The 25,872-nt window shown below is 40.6% G+C and overlaps 1 protein-coding gene across 1 annotated transcript in view; it reads left to right on the top strand.

Moving 5' to 3' along the window:
- The first annotated feature begins 22,703 nt into the window (after window positions 1–22,703).
- DKK3 (dickkopf Wnt signaling pathway inhibitor 3) overlaps window positions 22,704–25,872 on the top strand; it is a 29,674-nt gene continuing 26,505 nt past the window's right edge. Inside the window, 3 exon segments of the mRNA XM_075048102.1 lie at window positions 22,704–23,085; window positions 23,088–23,344; window positions 25,362–25,499. Coding sequence (XP_074904203.1) covers window positions 22,704–23,085; window positions 23,088–23,344; window positions 25,362–25,499 — 777 coding nt within the window.

Raw genomic sequence — 25,872 nt, 5'->3', positions numbered from 1 at the left:
TTCCATTGATAGTACAATTTATCCTCTTGATTTCATCAAATGTTAAATGACTGTACATACACATAAGGATAATCAGCTACACTCTGTTCTTAGTTGTAGTCATGCAACACAGGCATGAGCAACTAGAGTTTAACAAGTGATTGCTTTTTTACCTCTCTGCATTCAAACATGTTCATTGTTTGTGTGGATGTAAAAGATGGCAGTATTTGTCCCATATTTCGTCCGTTGCTGCATCTCAAGCCATTCTTGTAAGGTGGATTCAAGGTACTGTGGAGGCAAGAACAACTGATATCATGGGGATTTTAAATGGGCTCCCCACTTCCCTGAAGAAGTGCTGTAAATGTAAGCCGTAACTGCTCAGCCAGTACGAACAGGCTGTAGTCCAGCCCTCTCCTCACACGTAGCCTCCATTCACTACAGCAGGATTTCACAAGAGCAAATGGGGGCAGAGAGCAGCCATTGTGCTTCAAAACATCTGCAGAATGTTTGGATATAATTCTTTGAAGAGGATTTAATTTTCTTAATGAGTCTGAGTAAATCATTAGCCTCCATAGTGGCACAGGGAATACTTCAGGAGATTTCATGAGGTATGCTTTAGCAGAGCAAAACAACAGAGTCATACTTGTTGGACACAAGGTCTCAGAATGGAGTGAGCTGTTCCTCTAATATTTCTACTGCACAATGTATTTTTCAAATAGTGAACAAACCAATCACACTGTTTGGTTTTACTGTACCAGAAACTATATGTAAAATTTTTCTTGACAATATAATTAAAATTTCTTTCTCATATCATGATTTTACCATAAATGTGCACATTGAAGTGCCCTTATGCCTGAAACCAAATTAAGGAATTATTTTTCTAAGTGGAAATGTGGAAAAGTGGAGATCTTAAGCCTTTGGAGCCAGGTCCTTCTCAGTGTTCACTCAGCATATAACATTTACTTGCTTTCTTTTAGTGACCAAAGATCTGAATATTATGCTCTGGAAAATGACTGTCACAGTGCCTGGATGAATTGCACTGGGCACAAGTCTACCAGTTCTGGAGTTCAGGGAAGGAAGCATGATTTAGTTGTGCTGTTCTCCACGTGCCTCTCTCTGCCTGACTCACCTTTCTGATACTTTCCCCGCCCCGACTGGTCATACTGCACTCTGGCATCTGCTCAGCCTATCTGAGCAAAACCCACCTCTTGTGCAAGCAGCAGTCTGTTGCAATCTCTCAGTGGGAAGCAGGAGGCCCATGGGAACAGCGGGCACCCTCCAGAGCAGGGCAAAACACTTCCTAAAATAACCATATCTCTGACCCTGTTGTAAAACTGGCTTTCCTTGGGTTTATTCCTCATTGCTTCCCACCTGCCAGCAAAGAACCTGACCCTTTCAAATCAGCACTGACTTACGTGGCAGGGAGCCATAGGAAACCTAGCACTTCAGGTTAGCACTCCCTTTCCCCTGCTTTAACCTTTATAATCAAATATCAAAAAGAATGAAAACAAACTGTGGCTGCAGTCATTGGTACATTACATTTTCTGTTCTCACCAGCACATTTTATAGGTCACTGTTTGGCCAATGAAACATAACACGGTGTTCCTTTACCACATTCCTCTTGCCCCCCCTTTTAAAATTTGAAAACAGGTATCTTCTTCCAAGCTAAATACTTTCAAGCACTGAACTTCACAGAAAAAGAAGGTCACAAGCTGACTCATCAACAGCTATAACAAATGTGTTTAAAGATCCTGGATAGGACATCAGATCATATAAGTTATATAAATGCCAGGTACAGAGATACTCACCACCCAAGAAAACAGGTGTATGTGCTCTTTTTTTTTACTATGATTTATGAAGTAAAACATATTACTTCAGGCCAAAATGTCCTGGGCCTGATCTTCCACGGCTTATCATCAGTGTACATCTATATACATCTTCTACTCCTCGCGCACAGAGTGAGCTTTCAAATAAATCAGAGAGGAAGGGGGTGATGTCCCTTTGTGTGAGGCATAAACACACAACAGCTGACTTTTAGAAGCTGTCCTGCTAAGTTCACTGAGAGAGAGAAGGACAGTTGTTAAAAGGAGTCTAAGTAACAACTGTAAAGATGCCTTTATCCACAAAAATTATATTCCAAGCATTCAAAATACAAAAAAAATGTCCTTTGCAGTTACTATTTGGCACCACCAGCTGGATGCTCTAAGGAACTAAAATACAGATTTTACTGCTTTACAAAACTGGAAATACCGGCAATGGGATCTTGTGGCTTATGGTCCTGTACACTATTTTGTCTTGCTGGTAAAGCGTCAGTTGTAAATACCTGGTACCTTCTGCACAAGAGAATGACCCTGCTGAATTTATTCATTGTGTTGAGCAGCAGACAAGTGAAATCTTGGAAATACCAAAGGATGCCCATCTGTATGTCATACGCCTCTAGTGAGATCTCATGCTGGTGGACACAATATACACCAGGGTCCCACATAGAAAGGGGTTGTCCATCTCACCTGCCTCCTCACCCCTGTGGATGCAAGTGTTAGTGCAGACAGAGCTTGGTCTCATTCCTCCCAGCCATACCAGTAGCATGTTCTGGGCAAGCAGCCGAGAACCATGTGTCAGGGCAGATGCTCCAGTGTTGAGAACGTTTCACTCAAGCAGATTGCTGTAGTGCATTGTTGTTTCCTGCAAGGCTATTTCTTGCATCTGAGCTAGTAGAAGGTGCTAACAGTGACACCAGGAAAGTAGGGAGAAAAGTTTTAGAAATCTACATTATCACCTCACAGGTTTTTTTTGCAAAGCCCATCCTAGTCCAGTTGGAGTTTATGACAAACTTGCACTTTGTTCCTGTCATAAGTACTTGGCATATATCACTCCTCTGGAGGAGTACACAATGTGAGCTAAGTAGGAGCAAAACATATCATTCCATTTTGCCTGCTGGCACAAAAATCTTGAAAGGATTAAGTTGTGGGTAACAGAATATACTAGAAGTGTGTAACCTAAGTGATGTAAAAAGATTACTTCTTAATACAGAGCACCACAAACTTATCAATCACTCAGCAGGGTTCTGCTGTCCTTATCCCTTTGCCAGAGGTGAATGGCATGAAAGGAAATAAAAATGACCTCCTGTAGATTCAGAATAGGTGTGGGGGTAGCAGGAGATCATATCTCTACTCCCAGTCCTGGAGGCAAAACTCCCGCATACAAACATCCATTTTGTCTGAAACTGGATCCTGAGATATGAAGTTTTATGTCCAGTGAGCTCAAAGGCATCATCCCATCCCCCAGTGACTTTTGGTCTGAGCAGAGTTGGCCCCTAAAGCTTTGCAAGAATCATTTAGCCTTCCCAGCCTGGATTCCTGTGCAGCGCATGGTGGAGGTACATAGTCCAGCCCTGAGGAAGCAGGTCAAGTGGCACAGTGACAAGGACTGAGGATGGAAAAGGATTAGAGAGGCTGAGTCAGTCATAGTAAGCAATGATTAACTTCAGGGTTCTTTGCTTCTGACATTGCGATCATGCAAAATCATGGGATTATTTCAGTGCCAGTCAGACCCAAGTCTGGGCCCTTCCCTTTGTAACAAGCACCGTGGACAAGACAGATCATACCAGCAGAGTAAAAAGCAAAAGCTGAAAATGAGTACAAGGTATTCACAATAACTTCTGCTTCAGTGGAAACACTGCTGTACCTATAAACAAATAAACTATACACTTTGGCACAAGAGGGGCACAGGACTGGAATAGCAGGAATGTTGCAGATCAAGATTAATGTGCATTGGCACAGCTACGCAGAGAAACATGCACGGCACCTGTCTCCACGGTGCCTGTCTTGAGCTAATGATGTTAATCTCCTGGTTTCATAACCACAGTATTCAAACCTACATTTTAAAACAATACCTTGTAGATTGTAATGTAAACTATTTTGAGGAAAATTTTACTGAGAAGAAAAAACATGCATACATGTGATAAGCCATCCGAATAAGAAAGTAATATATATTAATAAATGTGTTCATAGAGAAAGGACCTTACCTATTTTTAGGAATATGTATACATGTATGTGTGTGTGTGTAAAACTATGTATGTTCTATATGTGTTGATAATAGGATAAGCATTAAAAAGTGTGACAAGAAAGACAAGGACTTTTTACAATCCCAGTTGCCTGAGGTACTGCATAGTTCCTCTCAGAAACCCTTCTCATCTTCTACCTAAAACCCCAGAATGTGCTTCAGCCTGGATTTAAGACAGAAATTCCTAGCGTGGATGAGATGCTGGAGAATCTGAAGCCTTGCTTACAAATATCAGCAATAGGCATCTGATTAGTTAGATGCCATTACGTTATTCAGCCATCCTTAAATAACTATTACACTATTTCAGTCACTAATCCTTTCTGAGAAAGACAAGTAAGAAAGCGTTAATTGGGTGACCATTACATGAGTACTATACTTTCTTTAGGACTGAATGTACTGCAAGTTTTTCTATGCTGTATTCCTTCCTGAAATATTCTTCACTAAGCCCTAACTCTATTAATGTTAAAACTCCTACTAATTTTAGTGGGTCTAGGAGCAAACTTTCTTTTTTCACCAGCTAAGAACAACTCCCTCAAAAAGATAGGGGAGAGAGTAGATACAGGATTTTGTAGCCATGTCTCACGTCAGGATAATACTGTATTTTCACGTTGCTTTCGTATGTTTTGTCTTGAAGACAATAATGAATATTTACAAACATACCAGTTCTCAAATCCCAATGAACTCATTCTTCTTATGTAAAATATGTTCTGAGAAAAACAGTACCTTTAACTGTGGGAACTGTATATCAAGCCTGAAAACCTTTCAGTGTTTTTCTTTTTTTTTTTAAATTAAGAAAATTTCTGGACAAACCATCAGAGATATTTTAGCTTGTTTAGGCATAAGGGACTCTGTATACACTGTAGTGAGAAAAGCAGAACAGTCTATCATTGAAAGAGCATATTAAATATTGCACAAGTCTTCAGAATACCCATGTAAAATCTGAAAAAAATTTACAGACAATAGGAGGTTCCTACTTTTGCTGTTTTCTCTCAGGAAAACAACAGATGTGCAATTGCTATTAAAACAGTGGACAGGCTGTGTGCTGGTACATCAGAGGAATGTCCTCAGCCCAGTGACACCCACTAGATGGGGATATTTCCATAGGACACTCCTGAATGGCGCTGGCCTCCCCAGCCAGCAGTGTTCGGTCTGCCTCGACGGTACCAACATCAGCTCATATTCACGTTTCAGATTCTGGAGTTTTGGATAGGATCAGAGTTAACTTGTTATAAATAGTAATTCAGAGCAGTAACATGCAGTCTGGGACAGCCTGGGGAGACTTTCTCTTTAAAGAACAGCAGATCCAAATAATTTTTTTACGTTAGAAAGAACAGATGAACATGTGCCTGTGTGCAAACACACACACACAAACACACACATATAGATGTATTCAAGAGCCTAAATGGAGCACAGATCCTACTGCTTCTTAGCTGGAGTAAGCGCTTCCACAGCCTTTAACAGGCAACTCAGACATGCAAGACTTTGGGCACAGACTAATTTTTCAATGGCCCTTATGTGTTAGGTATTAGTTAAACTCAGTTACAATTTTTAAAAATATTTCAGGTTTGCTTGAAAATCAGACACTCTGATTTTATTTATGTGTGTGCTTATGTGTAAGTGGTGTGCAAAAGACTGCCTGATGAGAGACATCTAGCATATTAAGCAGTCATCAATTACAGTGAAAAAGGCACCAGAATGCATTAATGCTGTTTGCTTTTTGTAATTTCAATGGTCTGATTTTCCAGGACTCCTTAGTACAAGCTACAGAGATCAACTAACTGTGGTGATTAACCAGCCACAAGAAGCATAGCTTTTCCTATCTGATACTCCTAGTTCTTTGGAAAGCAATATTCACCCCCACTTGAAATCTTCCATGGCTCACTTCCTCCTGTATGTGTTCAGCCAAGGCTGATTTGACTATATGTAAGATTGTTTTCTGCAGCCCAGTATTTTTTTCAGTCTGTAAGAATCTGGTCAGTACTTCCTATGCAATGGGGTCCAGAAAGAATAGCGAATTACAGAAATGCTGAGCTTTATGAGGTCCTATTTTATGTATAGGTGTTAACTTCAGAACTGGAAATATCCCTTATTTTCACCCTATGTTGCACAGGTTTGGGGAGCTTTGGGGATACGCTAGATCCACTCACCTCCTGTTTGCAAGAATCATAGAATCATTTAGGTTGGAAAAGACCTTTAAGATCATCGAGTCCAACTGTTAACCTCACACTGCCATGTCCACTGCTAAACCATGTCCCTAAGCGCCACATCTACACGTCTTTTAAATACCTCCAGGGATGGAGACTCAACCACTTCCCTGGGCAGCCTGTTCCAATGCTCGACAACCATTCTGGTGAAGAAATTTTTCCTAATATCCAATCTAAACCTCCTCTGGTGGAACTTGAGACCATTTCCTTTCATCCTATCACTTGTTACTTGGGAGAAGAGACCAACACCCACCTCGCTACAACCTCCTTTCAGGTAGTTGTAGAGAGCAATGAAGTCTCCCCTCAGCCTCCTTTTCTCCAGGCTAAACACCACATAGTCATGATTTTGGAAGATTTCTGTGCTCTGTTACCAGTGTTTCATCTGTGCTCTCTCCATCTCTCAACCTCTCTGTGTTCCTAATGTGTCATACCCAGAATAACTGAAGAACTAGTTGTTTGGTATTTTTTGAAATCACTTACAATTAAAGTGGTCTTTCTGTGAACCTCAGGGAAACCCGGTCATATATGAACTCCACAGGTCCTGTATGAACTTTATACACTCCACAAAACAGATTCCAGAGACCTAGGAAATCATCACACATACCACTGAGCTGAATCACTGTATAAATGTTATCTTCATTGACTATTTATCCTCTTAACCCTACAAGCTGGATAAGAGCACAGGAACCCACACCTCTGTCAACAAGCCCACACTGCTCCTTTTTGTATCTCACCCCTTTTCCATTGCACTGGTAACTGTGGATTTTTGCCAGCTGCATGTAGTTCTTGGCTGGCATTTGAGAAATAACTCAGCTGGTGGCTGAGAAAAGTATGTAGGGATGATCCACCAGAACAAATTAACTCCTTGGTCTCTGCTATATTTCTTTGACACAGCTAGTTCTCCTTTAAGTGTTAGGTGCTATTCAAAATCTCTGCAGTGCCTTTCTTTGTCCCCCTCCTAATTTGTTTATTCAGAAGTATTTCAAATGGCAAATTAAAGGCATGCATTAAACTAGTATGCATTAAACTATAGCTATGTATAACATATGGAAAAAACAACTTACGGCCCCATCTCATTACTTGTATACACCATGAGTAAGAAAACTGACAATTTATCCACAGCCTGCAGTTTTCCTGAAATAAACCATCAGTCAGTAGTCGATGCAAGCTTAATTCTGGACAACTTTCCAGCATCAGAGGTATGATCCAGTGGAACTGCCAGAAAAAGTTGTCCAAGACAAGCTAAAACAAATTTTTATTATATTGCAAGATGGTCTTTGTAAAATCATGTTTTCAGAGAAGTGTTTGCCCAGTCTCTTTGTTTATCAGCAAATAGATATTTCTTCAAACTGTAACATCCCATTAACTTCAAAAAACACTGGTGTATTCAAAGTGCTGCGGGGAACATCTTATATCTCAGTTTGAGTACACATCATTGAGAAAACAATCAGAAACTGAATTTAAAAAGTTGTTCTTGATACTTACATGGTGTTACAAGTCCTATAAAAAAATGCCTAAATTAACTTCATGCATGTGCAATGTTGAGATCCTTTCTCAAATATGTAGAGTGAAAGCCTTCCAAAGACTGAAATACCATTGATGAAAGCTTACTACAAAGTGTGTAAACAGTATTAGATATAAACTACAAAACAGAACATTATAATCACAGTCCAGCAGCTGTGACTGAGGAAAAAAGGTTAGCACCATGGGAGAGGCAGGATGGTAATACCAGGGACACAGTTCAGCAGTCTTTACATTAAAGCAATGATAAGTCCGTGCATGGTGCAGACTCCCAGGTGCTGTGCAGCTCTCTGAGATGTGCTCAGGCATCAGGGAGCTCAGCCTTGCATTTCAACAGAGGTTGCAGAATCCCTTAGATTAAAAACCACTTTTGTTTTCCAGAGCTGAAAAGAGAGTGATGAACACACAGTTGAGAATCTAATCCAAACCGGCATATGAATTATACAGAGACAACAGTAAAGACAGTAATGTCTAATGATTCATTTTTTAACTCTCACTGTCATTTACAACAAAATATTAGTCACTAGAAAATACTTTTGTTACAGCTTTGTTGTGTTCCACACTGCAAGTATGACCCTCTCTTATCTTTTTATAAAAATGCTAGCAGTATCATGGTTTGTGTTGTTCAGTAGCAACTCTCATTTTCACAGTTCCTTATCACACAAACACATCTTTATGCTTCCACATCATTCCCACCACAGCAGGGGGAAACATTTTTAATCAAACAAGTGCAGAGCCTACGACAACTGTTTTGACTGTCATTTAAAAGCTAACCTCACCAGCTGAATAGCTGTAGAGATACTGATTATATCAGATCAATCAGACCCAGTTCTGACCCAGGCTTAGGTCCAGGAATGAGGTCTGTGCTCTGCTGATCAGTCTTCAGCCCACCCTAATTTCAGAGACATCTGTCCATGCCAGCCCAAGCCCTGAAAGGGAATCTCAAAAGAAGAAAGAGGGAGGCTGTAACTGAAATCAGCACCAAGAGTTTGCATGTTTCTTGATTTTCATGTCAACTTCAGAATATGTCAAATAAAGAACTGGATGCCATACTGGTGAAAATTAATTAATTAGGGGAGTAGTGTAGGTGTGCTACACTAATGTTACGGCTTCTAGTTTAACGGTATGCTTTTTGTGTCTAACCCCAGGCTCCAAATGGAGCAGCCAAGAGAAAGAAGGGAGAGCTTATTCAACACAAACACACACAGGAATGACAGACCAGTCCATGGAAACATCTCTATGCAGGAGCTGGCAAAAAAGTATAGAGTGGTCATTGCTAAAAAAATTCAGAATGGGTTAAATATAACATAGCTGAAAAAGTAAATAACTTAGGGTGAAATTCTTTTCCTTCAAAGGCTGACACAGATGCATGTGCATGCAGCGAATATATACACCCACTTGTATGAATTATGCTGGAAAGAAACATATGCATATTAAAAAGCCATAGGGAAATCTGTGCTTTGTGTAGTGTATAATTTTACTAAAGTATATTAAAACCTTGAGATAGATGGCTTATTAACCTATCTATTGCCCTACACGATGGCAATACTGTAGCCTTCTGGGAAATGAGGCACAAGATATGTCTGTCCCTTGCCACATCTGTATCACATATGTATCACAGAAGGGATGAAGGATACAGCATGATCAGAAATTGTGATTTGCTCTTGCAGAACTTGACAGATCAGTAACTGTGTGAAAGTATTTCTCTGACTGGAGGCTTGGGAGCAGTCAATCAGGGATATAAGAAAGGATGCAGTCTTGTGAAAGATAGAAGCTGAAGTATAAATGTCTTATTCCAGCTAAGTAATGGTGACATCTTCCTAGTCAGCTCCTGGCCACAGGGCTGCCTGCCTTAGGCTGTGTGAGTCTGGAAAAAAAGTGAAAACTCAACTCACAAATCATGAGGCAGTTGCCTTGAACTATGTAAGGATACAAAAATCATTATTGTAAACCAGTGCAAGATCCTTTGCATGCTCAGTGGACTCTCTGTTCTGATAGGGAGAAAAACTGAAACTTCTTCCTGGGGCATTTGCTTTATTACTTGTTTTACTTCAGTAAGTACCTACAGCAAGATGTGTTTTCATGACACATATAAAATAGAATTATCAGGTTATATGGTCCAGTTTAAAGGTTACCAAAACCCAAATAAATCAAACCTCTTTTTATTTCCTTCCACAATTTTGTTCCAGAGTAGAGATGCTAGCAAAAAAATCTCAACACAGAACAGAATTAACTCAAGTTCCTACAGGGCTGTGCCCTCACTGTTTATTACTGCACTATGGGAATTGTTTTCTGCCATTGCTACCTTAGAGGTCAGTCAGCTTATAGGGGTCTGTGGAGCTGTCAGACCCGTTTCCAGATGCCAAATTCCTTGTTGTTCCAGGACAAGTTCTGCACAGTCAGTAGTCTACACTGCAACTGGAAGGGCAATTAAAGCCTGAAGCATTCACTGTAGCTAGAAAAAACCATTGCAGTAAATGCAAAAGTTCAAGATAAGTGTAGGAAACTGTTCTAACATCAGATGAAGCTGCATTAAAACAGACATCACCTTTTAATATGCTGTAGTATAATAGCGAAGAGGTTCTGTAATATATGCCTTTTTAACATCCATCAGTGCCATTGACAGGTGCCATTAGGAGCCATTGCTCACAACAGAAACATCCAGCATAGTGCATATATGAAATGGCACACCAGAAGAAGTAGACATGTAAAGAGAATAAAGCAGTACTTTAATTTATTATTTACCATAAGACACATAAAGACTGCTTATGAAATTTACTACTTTTATATTCATTTTATTGAAGGACTAATCATTCATGCTTTAAATACATTAAAAATTATTAATGTGCTCTCAGCATATACATACACACACACAGAGGTACATGCATATATGTATATCTACTCTTTCACCCCAAGAATTACAGTTCTATATTCCTTATTGTCCAGCAATCCTTGCAAGGAAAGAAGAAAGTTATGTAAGAGTTTTAAAATAATTCTCTATGTTCTTTGTTTTTCAGTCAAGAGTAGAAACCTGTTAAGTTAGTAATCCTGTTAAGTTAGGGTAGCATACTAAAATAAGGTGAAAAATACAGCCTACTATTGATTAGTTGAAAAAATTACACTTAAATACCTTAAAATACATGTGAACTTTGGAAGTGAATGTCATTTCCATTATGAAATGATATTAGAACTGAAAAGAACGATATTACCTAAACAAAACAAAAGTAGGAATACATTTTGTTAAAATAAAAGTTATAAAAATTGAAATACAGAAGGAAAATATGGCTTCAAAGTCTGTCTCAAATGCCCAGGGAACAGGAAGGAGGGAAACTATAAGTTGATTTTTAGGCAAATCTGAAACAGAAGTCCAACTCTGGACCAATGTCAGCAGATATCTTCCCTGGGACAGCCGTAACATGATGCCAAGAGAATAAAAGCAGTGACTTGCACAGGGGTATTAGGCTGGGCACAACAAAGAAAGCTTTGAAAGAAGATGATGGTCTGTCTCTTTACAAGACCCGTCTCCTAGGTGCTAGGCAGTCCGTTTGCTCACAGGGAGAAGAGTGTGACCCAGAAGAATTCAGAAATCATGTGAAATCTGGACTCTACCAGACTCCATGGCATTGCCCTAAAAAGGCTTTCAACAACTCTGTCAGTACAGGGGTTGTCTCCTAACCCCAAAATAGGGCACACAAATCAAAGATCCTCAGCAACTGATATTCCCCATAAGGGACAAGGACATAACCTGTAGCCTATCTGCAGAAAGACTTTCAAAGGTGCTGAAATAAAAAGTATGCTCCTGGAAGACTAACACTCTTCCAAAAGCCAGAGAAGTCACATTATTAAAAAATTGAAGGGCTTCATAGGTGAAAAGAATGTGATTTGAGTCACTGACCCAGTAAATTATTCACTCATCCTGGGCAAACACACAATACAGATGACTCCTTCATTGCACTGTCTCTGTGTAGTTGTCTGACATCTGCTCTGCACCCGTTATCTCATCTCATTAGAGCATGATCTAGAAAGTTACCATGACTTATTTTGCTGCTGGCTGACGACCATGTTGATTCATTAGTTTATTTTAGGATATGACTGATAGTTGTATGTCTGTGTCTGCCCAGCTCTATCGGACACATCATTAATGTTACCTCAGTTCCCCCAGATTCTGTCTTTGTTACTTTGAACAATTGGCAATTTCTTTTATCCATTCATTCATTTTGGGCAAATTATGGGTGTTTCTTCCTCTCTTGCTTAAGGCTATGTTAAAGTGGCCATTGTTAATGCTTTTGAGAAGTTCTTGATGAATTTTAGTTGAAATCAGTATATTCTCTTCTTTCAATAATTGCTCTCTTTCCACAGCTTATACTTTTAATTCCAGTTGTTCCCTATGGGTAATGAACATGTTGCTTTTCTGCAGGCATTGTGATTTTATTGTGGTTTTTTCGGTTTAAAGCTTAGTCACATCCATCATCCGTCTTTTTTTATTCTTTCTGACAGCCTGTTTCTAAATGATAAATTTGGTAGTATGATGTAAACTTCTTCCAACAATTCTTCCTTTTCCTATCTTTGCACAGTATAAGATCAGCAACGGGAATATATCTTCAGCTTCCTGGCAAGTCATATTTTTATAACTTTCAGACTAAGTGCAAAAGCTAAATGCTTGTCAATAACACTTTTTAACAGTCTGTGATCCTCTTCAACTGTTGCTGTGCAGCCACACATCTACTAATAACATTTATGGCACCTGGCAACAATGGCAAATCCCTCCTTCTCCATTCAAGCTGCTTTGGTGTCACCACTCTGCCACTCCTTCCAGCTGCAGTGTTGCACCATCTGCTGTTTGTAAAGCATCTCCTTTTAGTGCTTACTTGTAGTTTCTGAGGATTGGTTTTAACAGCGTTTTATGGACAATGACAACCTTCATGTTCTGGGACGTCTTGTCCCGATTGCTTTCATGGTACCCCTTGCTGTTTATTTTCACAATTCTTGCAGCAATGCAGCAATTCTTGTTGCCATTGCCATCCATATGCCACTCTTCTAGCACATTTTACCTCTCTTTTGGGTCACTTGTGATGCTAATGCCACCTAGATTTTATTTTGTATGGGGCTGACAGCTCCTGTTCTAAAATGTGACCACAAAAATTTATTTGCACTCCACAGTACCACTCTGGCCCACTTGCATTTAAGTCCTTGAAAATAACTTGCAAAACAAAGTACTTGCTGTAATTTTTGTAGTTTGGTTATTGCCTCTGCTCCCAGAACCTTTCTGATTCTTAAATAACATAGGATTCAGGCCTCCATCAAAAGCAGAATCCTTCCTTGTATTGAAGTACAGAGAAGTATTTGATTTTTTTAAAAATAAGATGCTTATTAAAACATTTCCATGTAGATGACCCACTTCCAATTCTGTTATTTTAGTAGGTTTATGTTTTATGATGTAAACAATAAAAATTTAGTTTCACAGTCTGCAAGAGATATCACAGTCCATTACTTGAAATTTTAAAATATCCTGAATTTAAAAGAAAACTGTTTAAAAATATTTTGTGTGCATAATAAATTTGTAGTAAAGCTAAATAATAATAACAGCCCTAATAGATTGCAGATAATGTGAATTTACAGAGTGATATGCAGTAATACTTTTTTCAAATGCTATTCCATATGGATTATGAACTTTGCCCTTCATATTTCAATAGGAATTTAAGTAAGCATCTTGCCAGAAGAATATTGGAAAAAGAAGCTAGAAAATAGCAGCTGAATACACATTCAAGACAGCATGCTGTTTTGAGTTCTTTTATCTTATCTCAGAAAGTACATCTCGGAATATTTACAAGAGTGTTGCCAGCTCCTGCAATTATTTGTTGGTGGTTTTGCGAGGGGGCTGGAGCCTGTGACACCAGAACAGATGCCTTCTCTGAAATGCCACTTCTTAGTAGAATCTCACTCAGATGTCTCCCATGCTTGGGGATGAGCAGCAACTTAAAACGCTGCAGGAGAGAGGCAGATCTCTCCAGGGCAGCAGGCAAGTGGAGGGTGTGGTAGGAGATGCAGGGAGGGACACAGGGAGGGTGTCTCCTAAATCTTAATGGACTGTGAGAGGGCTACCAGGGTCCACCTATGCCCTTCCTGTGTCCTCAAATGTGAGAACTTGAGTCACCGGTGATTATTTCTTATCAGAAAAGAAAAATTGTAAGAGAAATTGAATGAATTGGTTTTCACAGAGGAATCCTTGTTTTGTTGTCTTCAACAACAAGCTTGAAAAGTAGATGATGTGGGGAAATAGTGTGCTAAAGTAAAAGTCCATATCCATGAAAAAAATTGATCATATAATGACCCACAAACTCAAGTAAGGCAAGATGGAGCGAACACCTATTTTTTCTTAATGAAATACATTTCTTTGTTCTGAACCATTCAATGCCTTTTTCTTGTGTACTTTAACAAAGGCCATATGCGAGTTAAATATCGGTGTATCAATGACTTTGTACTTGCACTAGCAACTTTGAAGATACACAGTCAGCCGAGAATATTGGCTACTCCTAGTTTGAGCAAATGCATTAGACCATCTTTAATTTATAAATTTTAAAACTCACATCTTTCCAAATGAAGGATTCATATGTTTTTGTAGCTTCAGGGAAGCAGCCAGCTGTGAATGCCTAACCTTTATTGTGGGATTTCTGTTCTCTTCTATTTAATACACAAACTTATTCACCATAACAACCACTAAAATGTGTGTGGCACAAAACAGTAAAAAAAAAAAAAAGGCAGCAATATCCATCCTTGAAGGAATACTAATTCAAGCAAACTTCAATTCCATAATGGAAAGATACACAAAACACCAAAATTCAGAATGGCAGGCAATTTTAAAACTGGAAATATTGGAACTGTTCCTCTTACATGGATATAAATAATGATAAACCCACTAAAATCTGTGAAAGTAAAGTGCAACGCCCAATTTTAGCTGAAATTATGTTCTGTCTTTTGTGAAATAAAGAAATAATAATGCCCTGTGATGTTATTTACACAGGCACAGGGTAAATACGTTCATTAGATATATTTAGAATAGGAAATGGAAAATCAGAATATAGAAATGATTGAATTTCTTATAAGGTTTTATCACATTGTTTGCATTTTTTTATTTTGAAGTGACAATGACATTAAACTAAGTTTTGACTATGTACTAAACCAGAAAAATTAAATAATGAGAGAGTGGAAATCTGGTAGAGAAAGGCTATATATGTTACAGAAGACAAATTACCTTGTTAGGTCTTAATCAATCATACCTGATGGTTTTGATGATGTTTTAATATACAGTTTTGTATTTCTCCTGACTTCATAAATGTATAGGATATGTGGCTAAACACCATCTAGCATAACACTGACATAGCTTCACTAAATCTACAAGAGGGAAGATTGGATTGCTTGTATGATTAGGCAAATCCTTAGACAACCTACTGGCTAGTGAGTCATCTATGAAATTGCTGCTGCCAAGCCGCGAACTTCATGAGTATTTTGTCATTGCTTACTTGCTTATCATTTTGAGAAAGGCTTGAGGAATAAATGGTTGTGCGACCTTTGGGGGATTTCTTGAATGCCTAGAATCTGCAAAGATCGAAGTGAATGGCCAATACATGATCTATAATGTTTTCCTAACACAACTATTATCTTTGCGGTTTTTGGTAGCAGCAAGTGCAACTTATAGCATGAAAGAGGAGAAAACTGGCCAACGTATGACACACATTCTTGGCCAAGAGATGAAAATATTTTTATCCTCATACACAACCAAAGCACAATTACACATTAGATTCCCTATGTTTTGTTAAAAAAGAGGCAAGCAAACAAATTTTTCCTCAAATTCCTCCCAAGCACTTTTTCTCTGCAGCTCTTCCTTCATACTGCTTCTCTTTTCCCATGTCCCAAGCCAGTCTTCTCACTATCACTTCAAAAAACCTCCCTACTGCTCTAGGGGTTATCTTTTAAATTCTCCTTGTATGAGTTCCTGTCTACCTTACTTCAACCCATTTCATCTCTTACTATATTTGGTTCCTTCTCTTGCAGGCACCTTCTTCATAAGTTACTGTTGGCCCAATTTCACGGCAGCTCTTTGCCCATTTCTTGATTCTTTTGTCCCAACTCTCATATATACATGTTATGTTTGCCTATAGTACAATTTCAAGAAGCAGAATAGGGGAACTGGAGCTAGGAGATGAGCTCTGTACTAAGACTTAGGTCATACCTAACTTCATGTTACGAAGTGCTGAAGCTAACAGGACTGGTCACCAAGTAATTCCATGAAATACACTAAAAAAATTGACTCTAGGATGGCTTCTCTCTACACATATCACCTCTAAGCAAAAGGAGACCTGCTTCCCTATGCTATCCAGGCAATATGATTCAACGGTGGCCTGGAAGGATCCCCCTTGATAATGAGAGAATGGCTTAATATTTGTTGATACCCAACCGTCTCACTTTTTGGAACTGGTATCAACAAAGTTACCAACTATCTATCTACTACAAACTGAGTGGAGACATTGATTCATTTCATATGAACCACTAAAAACTTTCAACTATTACTTACTGATCTGAAATACACTCTAAAAAAGATCAGGAGATAGAATTTCTGTATTTCACTCCCAGTTTTCTTAACCACCAAGTCTTAAAAGCATGAAATACTATGACAGTCCTCATGAGAGTGTTTGTAGCTACAGACCATCAGTTGACACTCTCCTCGTGCCCCAACAAAAACATATGTGCACACTTCTGTAAAAAGAATTTACATTTTCATTAATCAGACAATATTGCACTTCCTGGATAGTTAGAATAACTTGGCATGCAGAAGTTTTAAAGTGTAATTTGATTGTATAGAATCATAGAATCATTTAGGTTGGAAAAGACCTTTAAGACCATCAAGTCCAACAGTAAACCTAACACTGCCAAGTCCACCACTAAACCATGTCCCTAAGCACCACATCTACATGTCTGAATGCACATAGACAATATGTTTGAGCAGCAGGAAGTTTTCCATCCACTGCCATGGACTTATGCATTACAAACAGAAATAAATACTTCCTTATAACTTTCAGAACCTTATTGCCACAGGTCATTATTTTTAAACCGAGCCAATGGCTTGGAGTAGCATTTAAAGTGTCTAGGACATGTACTAGAATACAGCCATTTGCCTATGTACATAATTTGCACTTGTGATTGTAGAAAAGAGTCCTTACCAGGCTTTGCAGTTCGCCTAAGTCAAAGCAAAGTCAATATGCTGTATTTCCGTGGTCTGGGAAGCAGATACAGTTTAAAGGTTTCATCTGGTTTCTTGTTGTCACAGCTCTAATAATGTCTGGTAGGTGACTCACTGCTCCATCTGCTATGGTCATGAGTAACTGAGACAATACAAGGCACACTAAAAAAAAATAGGCATTGTTGATTAGTTAGGCCTTCACCAGTTAAAACCTGGAGTACCTTAAAAGGAAAGTACAGTTCACAAAGCAATAAAAATGAGATCAAAGCATGTTCATATTTCAAATGCATAGCTGCTATCTTGCTAAATAATGTGCCGTTAAAACTGAAAAATATTTGTATTTTCATCATTCTATTTTTCCTGAGTAAAGTACAGGTGCCACAAGATGACTTTTTTGAAAAGACTGTCAAGGATTTACTGTGTGCTGATAGGTCAATATTTCATAAGTTCTTGGCATATGATAATCTAACTTCTAGAAAGTTCTACGATCATCCATGAGAAGGCTAGAAGGAGATAATAGAGCTCCACTCTAAACTCTGCAGCTGTGAAGATAAAACTAATACAAGTCCCTTTCTTCTTTAAGAAAATAAAATTAAGAAAACCACAAATCTCTTCTTCAATCTGTTAAATAAAGGCCCACGATGTATTCACCTACACTTGAATGTTGCTCTGGTTCTGACGAGGCACGAAGTTAAATACCATAACTGTTCATAATCAAATCTATGTGTGATACTGTTGCATTTTTTAAACAAGGTCTTACTACCTTGTGATTTAATCAATTCATAGAGCAAGTTAAATTAAACTAGAATGAGGCACAGTTATTCCCAAAAAGTATTAAATTAGGAATTTTTCAGGACCAATAATTCCAGGAAAACTCTCTGTTGATATTCCTCTCATTGTAGTCAGGTTTCTCCCAAACATATGTTAGCATTTCAGTGTCCTTAACACCTATTTACTTGAGCGAGACCTGACAAAACTATGATCATTAAATGAATCTGCTCTAACTGCTTTGAAATCCCTAATTTTTTCCTAAATCTTTCCTAAAGCTCCTAGATCTCAGATTGAGCTTAAAAATTTTATATATGTTTAACATATAAAAAGTTAAACATTGAGCTGACCCAGCAAAATAACTCTGTGGGTTTTTATACTTACACTTATTCAGTCCTGACATTTACAAGTTTCCATACTGTAAAACCTCATGTGAGTAGAAAAATATTTTACTACAACTCAGAGCTTTGTAAGTGCAAGCAATCTGGTAAAACTAATGACCAGTAAAAAGAGTAGACAATCAATACTGTTATCACATCTTGGTCTGTCTGGATAGTGTCTCTCCCATGGAAAACCCCTAACTGATACTGTACTAATAAAGCAATCAGTTTCACCAGGGAATTAAACTTACTGCTGACATGCTAAACACTATTTTTCAAGACTGCAGTGTGGATATATAAATTCACTGTAGACCATAAGCATTCAGTTTGTCACTTGTTGTTATTCCACTTTGTCAGTTAGCTGCACTGAGTTTGATTTGCCCTTGGCTGCTGTCACACCTGGCCTTTCAAGCTGCTGTTAGCAGGGACTCATTGGCAGAACACAGTCTCCCGCAGGACGTCAACTATGATCCTCCACTGACCACCCGTCACTGAACTGGCCAGCTTTCCCATAAGACTCATAGCAAAATCATCATGGGCCAAAAGCCACAAATGGGTACTTTGGTGTAGATGTCCTGCATAACTGGGGAGTAAGGGAAAGGAGCGCTGCAGGGAGTAAGGGGAGTAAAGGGAAATTCGCTCTGCAGGTGACAGGGTCAGCCCCACAGCAGGGCAATCTCTTGGCAGCATCAGCCTCAGCAGCCCTCCCGGCCTGACTCCAGCCATATGGTACAGCCTCTGTGGGCAAATTCACATGAACAGCCAAGACACATGCAGCCTAAAATGATAGAAACTGCAAACTTTACTAGTGTTATTTCCCTCTCTTAACTCTGCTCTCCCTCTCTCATGCTCTCCTTTCCCCTTCAGCAGGGAATTTAGGCTTTCAGTTTCTGGAATTTTTGCCTGCTGGTGATAGATTTTGTCTTTGTTGTACAGATGTTTGACGTTGTTTATAGTTACATACTTCAGAAGGCTGCCTTTTCATATTATAGGTTGTATATTAGCCAGACATCTTGCCATTCTTTTTTTTCTGCAGCTAATTGATTGATTGTTAGCAGTACAATTGTTGGAAAGGAAAAAGAACTCAATTAATTGGTAAAAGAACATGCAAAATAATAGATGTTTGAAACACAGAAAACAGAATATAATATACTGCCTTTAAATGAATAAACAATGTGTGGGAAAAAATAAATCAAACATGCACAAATCCCTACCCTGCTGCTTTCAGGAGCATGGTCTTTTGTCTCAAAACTCATCCAACCAGAAGGTGGTTTCTATTCTCCAGAACCACTGATTCAGATGATATCTGCCTTTGACAAGAGTGCATTCACCACGGCGGGGGCCATTTTTGCTTCAAATCCACCTTAAGGGTCTTGTATTGAGGCTGACCTAAGTCTTACAATTTTTTTTTTATGCAATATCGCTGGGATATGCTTTTACTAACTATGTTTCCAGCTAAAATTATTCCATCTTATAATGTCCTTTCTAAATTAATAAATTAATGTGTAAGAATATACATGTATATATGTGTATCCTGGCAAAAAGATCATACGTGTTTTTTGTGTAATGTACGGGTTTTTGCATAATGTATCTGTTCAGAAGCAATGCTCTTTAGCTGTGTTCCTTTGTCTTAGAAAAACATCAGCTCTCTCGGCTGCACCTTAGCTATGAAAATCTGTTACAGTCCAAAACATATTCTCTGACATCTTTTACCTAACATCATTTTAAACATGACTTTGCATGAGTCCAATACAAGAACATGTTATTCATAGTTAATCCTATGTCCTCAGAAGCATGCTTTTAAACAGAAGCAGTATTTTCAAAACAGACGTGGCTTTCTTCCTGCTGTAAAAAATGCAGTAGAGATAACCTGATTACAGGGTTTGTTACATTAAATACAGATGAATTCTTACATTTTTTGATTTTTTTGTGGTTGTCACTGTTGCTTTAATCATACAAGATAAAAATGGTAGAACAAGTGACCAGAAGAGGTGATCAATACTACAAGCTCCTTCTGATCCTCATTAATTCTGTTTAAAGATAGAGTGTAAGTTCCACCAAAACTTAAGGGAATTTTTCCACTAACATCAGTGAGAGATAATCTAGGTTTAACATTTTCAGTATAAGTAATTAAAGTACCTAAGGCCCTGATCTAGGTTGTATGTCAGTACAATTATACAAGTGTAGCTAGTTTTTGTACTATTGTACACGTAGCTATAAAGGTGTAATTTTCTTTATGGGCATTCAAATTCTGCTGAAAGAAAAATAAACCAGTAACAGCTCTCATGTTAGCTGCATGCCTTGCTAAGACTTAACTGTAAATCAAAAACGTACTCAGGTACTAGAATAGGAGTACAGACTTGGGCATTTATAGTAATGCAACCATATTAGAATAAATGTGCACCCCCAAAATTTTCCATACAGATAAATCCTTTTGCACAGGCACTCAGGGCAGAGCCAAGGAGAAAGATAAAGGTTAATCATTACAAATCCTAAGTTTTAGGTGCACTACCATCTATGACAATTTTTCTCCCTTAGTTTGCAACATCCCTATACCCAGCAGATCAAGTGATACCATGGGGAAAAGCACCTAGCTCCAAATGCAGGGAAGAACCTAATCATGCTGGGAATCACGTCAGGCTGCTAGCATAGCACTGTGCCCTAATGTATATACCTGCCTCTCAGTCAGGCTAATGAGCTCAGGCACTACATGGGGTCACTGTGAACTAGACCTGGTTCGTGTCTCGCTGGCTCAACATGTGAGCAAGGCACAGCACTGCTGTGTCCATGGCTGTCCTCGCAGACACAGTTACGGGCACAGCTCCAGGGCAAAAATCTAAGCAGGTGCTCTAGAGTACTGCAGGTTGAGCTTAGAAGACATCATTTGGCTCCTCTGGCTAGAATCATAGTCAGCCTAAAGCCTTGTGTGCACAAGGAAGTTATTATGAAGTAAACCAAGGTGACAGCGGAAAACTGGAAGAGCTATTCTGCACTGACCTCAGCTGCAGATCTTCCATTCTGGGATATAAATGCACCCTCACCACTCAGGCCAATCCCCATCCAAAGAAAGCTCACTCGAAGGAGCTAGGAAAACTGAGTTCAAATCCGTGAAAACGGTCAGAGTAACTGTGATTGCATTGTAAGCTTATTCCACAGTACTTCTCCATATTGAAAGATGAATGTAGTCTTAATTCACTATAACAATACTGAATGAAGTGTATGCTGCAGCATCTTGTTAAATGGTCAAACAATGCAATGGTCAACGTCAGGGTTGTTTTTTTTTAACTACATTCATCAAAGGCAGCATGGGAGGGTCTTCCCAAGCCAGGGTTTGGGACTGTGGCCCTCATCTCACTGCAAGAGAGAGAGACTTTAGCTCTTTAGACCCATCTTTTCTAAAGTACTTAGGCAATTAACACATATGCTTAGATTGTTTGGAAAATTGGTTTGAGGCCAAATTTACAAAGATATTACAAACAAGCATCTAGCTTCTATTCCATTTCCTTGGGAGTCTGATGAATAAATACCTTTGGGAATTTGGGCCTCAGGTGTTTTTTTGTGAATGTTTCCATTGTGTCTGATCTAACCTTCAGTTACTCCTCGAAGCTAAGAAAATTAAAATTCTAAATGCTACTTAAGTGTCACCTGGACATCGTCAGTATTATTAAGCTGATTTGAGGCAGCAGATGAACTGGAAACCTAACCATAAAGACAGAGGTAGAAAAGAGGAGTATGTTGTCTCAACATTTCTCTGACAGTACAGGATTGTTTCATATGCCATACTTCCCACAGTGTGATGGAACACAGTTAAACTATTAATTAATTCCAGATAATTGCTAACATTCTTTATTACTTAAATTGTGTAGTCCAAGAGGTCTACATTAAAAAAAAAAAAAAATCAAACTACTCTATCAACAAACTAAGATTTACAGTGTGTCCAGAATGAAACCTTGTGTTGCACTGAACAGAAGTATGATGTGCAGTGGCTGAGAGACTGAGGGAAGGGTTTCCCTCTGGGGACACAGGGGCCTTCCCATCTCCACTGCTCTCTACTGCATTTCTGCTAGCATTCAGAGCTGACTGGAGCTGCCTTAGGTTGCCAATAACACTGGATTTTATAGTGGTGATTATTGTAATAGTTCACTTGCAGGAAATTTTCAGGACTTAAATAGTTTCTGCAGAAATACTTTACTCACTATTACCTCTCACCCAGGCTCCAAAATAAAATGAGGCTTATAGGTCAGTTCTCTCTTGGCACAACAATGTTGCCTCCGAGCAGCGAGCTGACTGCAGCAAAAACTGTCCATGAAATTCTTGGGGTGCAGCATGAAGAGGAAAAATAATGCGGAAATTGGGGAAGACGCACACAGATACAAAATGATGATGTTGTCTGAAATTTTGTAGAAAAAAGTTTGAAAGGAAACAATCAGGGGGAGGGGGGTGCTGGCCAGCCAGATGCAGGATGCGTCTCCTCTCAGAGACCTAGCTGATCCTCGGAGCTGAAAACACCTTTTGAGAACCTTCGCGGAAGACTGGAAAGCAAAACACATAATGGCGATGCCAAGCAGCTCCCACCATCCTCTTCGCATTAAACCTGTTCAAAAAATCAACAGCAGGCAGGCCTCGGGGCTGAACGGGAAACTCGCGCTGCTCCTTTCACTCAGCATCTCCCCCCCCGCCCCCAGCCCCTCTCCTTCCCGCTCCCCCCTCCCGGCCCGAGGCGTTCTGTCCGGAGTCCCGCGCCCCGCCCCGCCTGCCTCACGCCCAGGGCTGCGGGCTCCAGCCGGGGGGCTGCGGGGGCCGGGCCGGCGCTGTGGGGCCGGCGCCGTGGGGCTGCGGGGGCCGGGCCAGGCCAGGCCAAGGTGGGCCGGCGCTGCGGGGCCGGCGGGCGGCTGCGGAGCCGGGCCGGCGCTGCGGAGCCGCCCGCTCCCGCCCTACCCCGCCCCGCCCCACCTCCTCGCCGCCAGCCCGCACCGCTGAGGAGCAGCGGCGGGAGCGGCGCCACCGGGATGCGGCGGGGAGCGGGGCCGCGATGGCTGCTGCTGCTGGCGGCCCTGCTGGGGACTCTGTGCTGCGCCGCGGCGGGGGGCGCCGGCGGCCGGCGGCGGGCGGCCAGCCTGGGCGAGATGCTGCGGGAGGTGGAGGCGCTTATGGAGGACACGCAGTACAAGCTGCGCAACGCGGTGCAAGAGGTGAGGGGGCGGCGGGGGGTGGCGGCCCCTTCCCTCCCTCCCTCCGGGCCGGGCCGCACCGCACCTGCGGGCAGCGCAGCGGCGCGAGCCTCTCCCCCGCCTTCGTCGATTCCTGTGAGCGGCCGCCCCTCCGCCGCCCCCACGCGTGCGGGGAAGCGAGCCGGCGGCCGGCCCTGCCCGCGCCCCTCCGTGAGGAGCCGCCGCCTCAGGCGACGACCCGCGCGCTGCTGGGCCGGGGGAGCGCGAAAACCCTTTATCCGCTCGGTCTCCGCCGCCGTGAGCCCGCCCGGAGCTGCCGCCCTCCTCAGGCGGGGAAGGCGGGAGCTGTGGGGGGTACCGGCGCCACCGCCCGCTGCCACGGGAGGTTCTCTCCTCTGCTGCTGGCGTCGTTTCTCGCCACAGGCAGGCTTTCCCGCCCCGCTTCTCGCATCGCCCGCGCCACCTCTGCGCCCTTCGGCGTCCGCCCGGCGTGTGTATTGCGGCGCTGGGGGTCGCGTTGGAAAGCCACCCTCTTGCAGCAACGCAGGCAGGTCGTGAGGCAGAAAGGCAGGCAAAACGGTCCGTCTGGATCCTGAAGTGAGAAAATAACAGTACGTGGCAAGGGGAGGAGTGAAGAGTTATTTTATTGTCTTTCTACAGCAGGGACTAAGGCGCAGGAGGTTATCCCAAACCAGGATTCAAAGGTCTAAGACGGTCCTGAAAACACGTGTGGAGAAGCGTGTTACTTTTGATGTAATTCCGTGTCTTGATTGCAAATTGCTTGCCCAGAATCGCACAGGACCCGTTTCAAAGCCAAGAACTGAGTCTGGACCCTGAGCCGTTGTCTCGTATCGCTATCATAAGGCCTTGTTCCTGCATTTCCCTTACTTCTGCACTTTTTTCCCTTCATGTTAAGAATCATCCTTCCAAGTTCTCTTTTCCACTCATTCAAAAATACATAGTCCGAAAACACCTTTTACTGACAACCCACTGGGGAAACAGACCTTTGTTTACTGTAGTTGGATAATTTCTGCATTTTTACTGTCCTCTGGACGGTTGCTGAAATCTACCTCTGTCATCCACTTCATTTAGACTGCAAACACATTGAGACAAACCATTTTTAAAAAAGTATTTTTTACAATGCTGAAAATATGCTTAGTTATAAATAAGGATGTAGTCAAAATTTCTGCCTGTTTTACTCTTCCTGTAGTCAGTTCTGAATTGAGGAATGGTCTGTATACAGCACAAAATGTGGATTGTCTGAGCTGCATCTTAGCAGATAAATGCTTTATACTTAAAAAGTTTTGCAGCTGTCATTTAAAATAAATGGACATACCAGAAAGAAAAAATTTGTCTTGGGAAAAATTCTGTTGTTCAGCCTGGCTGCACTTGTGGCCTCCTAGCTCTCTTACAGCAGTTGCAAATAACAAAGGAACACAACTTATTCAGAGTTTGTGTTGTTTACAAGACTCATGCCCTTTTGCTGAGCTTATTCTGTTTTCTGATTGAGAGAACACTCCTTTTCTGTATTGAGTCTTCATCTGGAAACAAAGGCAGTGGGGACTGAAATAGAGAATTAAATTCTGGATGTATGCACCCTGATCTATAGGACTGCTTCTGTTGACTTCAAGGGGCTTTGGCTATGTCTCTGTCCTGCCAGAATATTTTCTCTTCTTTGTCAGATGGGAAAGTGTCTTAAGTATTTAGTGGTTTTCTGGGAAAAATAGAAAGCTGGGCTCTTGACTGGCATCAGCCTGTAGAGATACCAGATTGTCACTAGTCTTCACACACTTTTTTGTCACAGGGACTGACTTTGGCTTAAGCAGTCCAGAGCTCAATGGTTTAGCTCGCCACTGTTTTTCTAGTCCATTAAAAGAGCTGCTGTGGTCACTGAAACAGCTGAGTAAGCTTTCCCATACAGGGGGATCTGTACTAACAGAATTACATAATTAAACAGGGTGTTACTGAGGGCTGCACAAGAAGCTTGTTCTCTTTTGTGTAATTGTTAATTTTCAATTGGTTTCTTTAAATTTGGCAGATGGAAGCTGAAGAGGAAGGGGCAAAAAAACTGTCAGAAGTAAACTTTGAAAACTTACCTCCCAACTACCATAATGAGTCCAACACAGAAACCAGAATTGGTAATAAAACTGTTCAGACTCATCAAGAAATTGATAAGGTATGAGAAAACTGTAGAGCAAGCTGCTGGTTCTTACACACCTTTTCTTCAGAAATAAAAACAATTTTGCATGTTTTGGGGAGAAATAAGATAATTTGGAGCATAAATTTTCCTGATGATAATTACTTTGGGGTTTTATTGTATCTTATTTGCTTGCATAATCACTGTGTAGGGGCACATGTCATAAAAGGTTAATGTGAAATAATAATTTATTTTGGAAAAAGTGCCTGCTAAAAACAGAACATAGGTACAGCTGTTACATGGGTCATAAAAGAATGACCATCTCCCACACAGTTAGCTTCATTACAGTGACATTTTAAATAGATAAGGAGGTAGTCTTGTCATCTGCTTTTTCCCCCATATTAGGATTTTA

The sequence above is a fragment of the Buteo buteo genome, chromosome 16, assembly GCF_964188355.1.
Source record: "Buteo buteo chromosome 16, bButBut1.hap1.1, whole genome shotgun sequence".
In the NCBI taxonomy this organism is placed as follows: Eukaryota; Metazoa; Chordata; class Aves; order Accipitriformes; family Accipitridae; genus Buteo; species Buteo buteo.
The sequence above is the reverse complement of the archived record's forward strand: the minus strand, read 5'-3'. Positions and strand labels throughout refer to the sequence as shown.